The sequence below is a fragment of the Tetrao urogallus genome (genome assembly GCF_951394365.1).
Source record: "Tetrao urogallus genome assembly, chromosome: 9".
Lineage (NCBI taxonomy): Eukaryota > Metazoa > Chordata > Aves > Galliformes > Phasianidae > Tetrao > Tetrao urogallus.
The window spans coordinates 16297551-16299205 of NC_136822.1; the positions used below are offsets into that span (position 1 = coordinate 16297551).

General features: G+C 53.6%; 1 protein-coding gene across 1 annotated transcript; it reads right to left on the reverse strand.

Annotated features, from left to right (window-relative positions):
* Positions 1 to 290: 290 nt before the first annotated feature.
* On the reverse strand, positions 291 to 1238 carry SOX2 (SRY-box transcription factor 2; the record flags this gene model as incomplete). Its single annotated transcript, XM_079539781.1, has 1 exon — positions 291 to 1238. One exon carries the CDS (start codon positions 1236 to 1238, stop codon positions 291 to 293), a length of 948 nt encoding a protein of 315 aa, XP_079395907.1.
* Between the last annotated feature and the right edge of the window lie 417 nt (positions 1239 to 1655).

Below are 1655 nucleotides of genomic sequence, written 5' to 3' on the forward strand. Positions count from 1 at the left end.
TTGCAAACTTCCTGCAAAGTTCCTACCGTTCTCACTAGAACTTTTAAAAAGTTTTGTGTAGTCGCTTCCCCTCCGAGATCTATACAAGTTCCTTTGTCGGCTTTATTTCTGGCCCCCCTCGCCCCCCCCCCCTCCCCTCCCCCCCAGTTTTCTCTGTACAAAAATAGTCCAAAAAAAAAAAAAAAAAAAAAAAAGTCCAGAATTTCTAATAAAAGTTTTTTGTTGTTGTTGTTTGTTTGTTTTGTTTAGTTCTCCTTCCCCCCACCCCCGCCCCCCCCGGCCCCTTTGTCTTACATATGTGATAGAGGGAGTGTGCCATTAATGGCTGTGCCAGGAACAGGTGCACTCTGGTAGTGTTGGGACATATGAAGTCTGCTTGGGGCAGCTGGTTCTGGTACTTCAGCACCTGGTAGATACATGCTGATCATGTCCCGAAGGTCCCCGGCTTGGCAAGGAGCCCTCGAATGAGACGAGGAGGTGACTACGGGGGGACTGGAGCTGGATTCCGTCTTGACCACCGAGCCCATGGAGCCCAGGGCCATGCCCGGGGTCCCTTGCTGGGAGTACGACATGCTGTAGGTAGGCGATCCGTTCATGTACGTCTGCGAGCTGGTCATGGAGTTGTACTGCAGGGCGCTCACGTCGTAGCGGTGCATGGGCTGCATCTGCGCCGCGTTGTGCGCGTTCAAGCCCGGGTGCTGCGGGTAGCCGAGCTGCTCTTGCATCATCCCATAGCCTCCGTTGGTCCAGCCGTTCATGTGCGCATAACTGTCCATCCTCTGGTTCACCCCAGCTCCCAAGGTGGCCCCAACCCCTACCCCGGTCGTCATGGTATTGGTGCCCGGCGCCAGTAAGCCCCCTGGCAACGTGTACTTATCCTTCTTCATCAGGGTCTTGGTTTTCCTCCGGGGTCGGTATTTATAATCCGGGTGCTCCTTCATGTGCAGAGCTCGGAGCCGTTTTGCTTCGTCAATGAAGGGTCTCTTCTCCGCCTCGGATAAAAGTTTCCACTCGGCCCCGAGCCGTTTGCTGATCTCCGAGTTGTGCATCTTCGGGTTCTCCTGGGCCATTTTCCGCCGCTGCCCGCGGGACCAAACCATGAAGGCGTTCATGGGGCGCTTGACCCGGTCCGGGCTGTTCTTCTGGTTGTTCGCGGCCGAGTTGGAGTTGCCTGTGCCTCCCCCCGAAGTTTGCTGGGGGGCGGGAGGTTTCAGCTCGGTTTCCATCATGTTGTACATTCAAACTACTTTTGCCTGGAACCAGCCCGGAGCGGAGAAGCGGAGCGGCGGCGGCGAAGTCCCGAGCCGGACTTTTTTTTTTTTTTTTTTTCCTAGGGAGGGGTATGAAAGGGGGGAGGGGGACTCCCCAAAACCACACTTGGATCGAGATCAGAATCTTCCTCTTCGCTGATGGATTAATAATGCTAATAACTGCTATTATTACCGCCGGAGCTTCGGATTTAAAAAACTTCTTCCTCCTTTTTCCCTTTTCTCTGCCTGCCGCCCTCTCTCTCTCTCCCTCTCTCTCTCTCTCCACCTCGGTCTTAAAGAGCCAGCAAACTACTTTACCCCCTTTTGCAAACACACACACTCTCTCTCTCTGCCTTGACAACTCCTGATACTTTTTTGAACAAGTTAATAGACAACCATCCATGT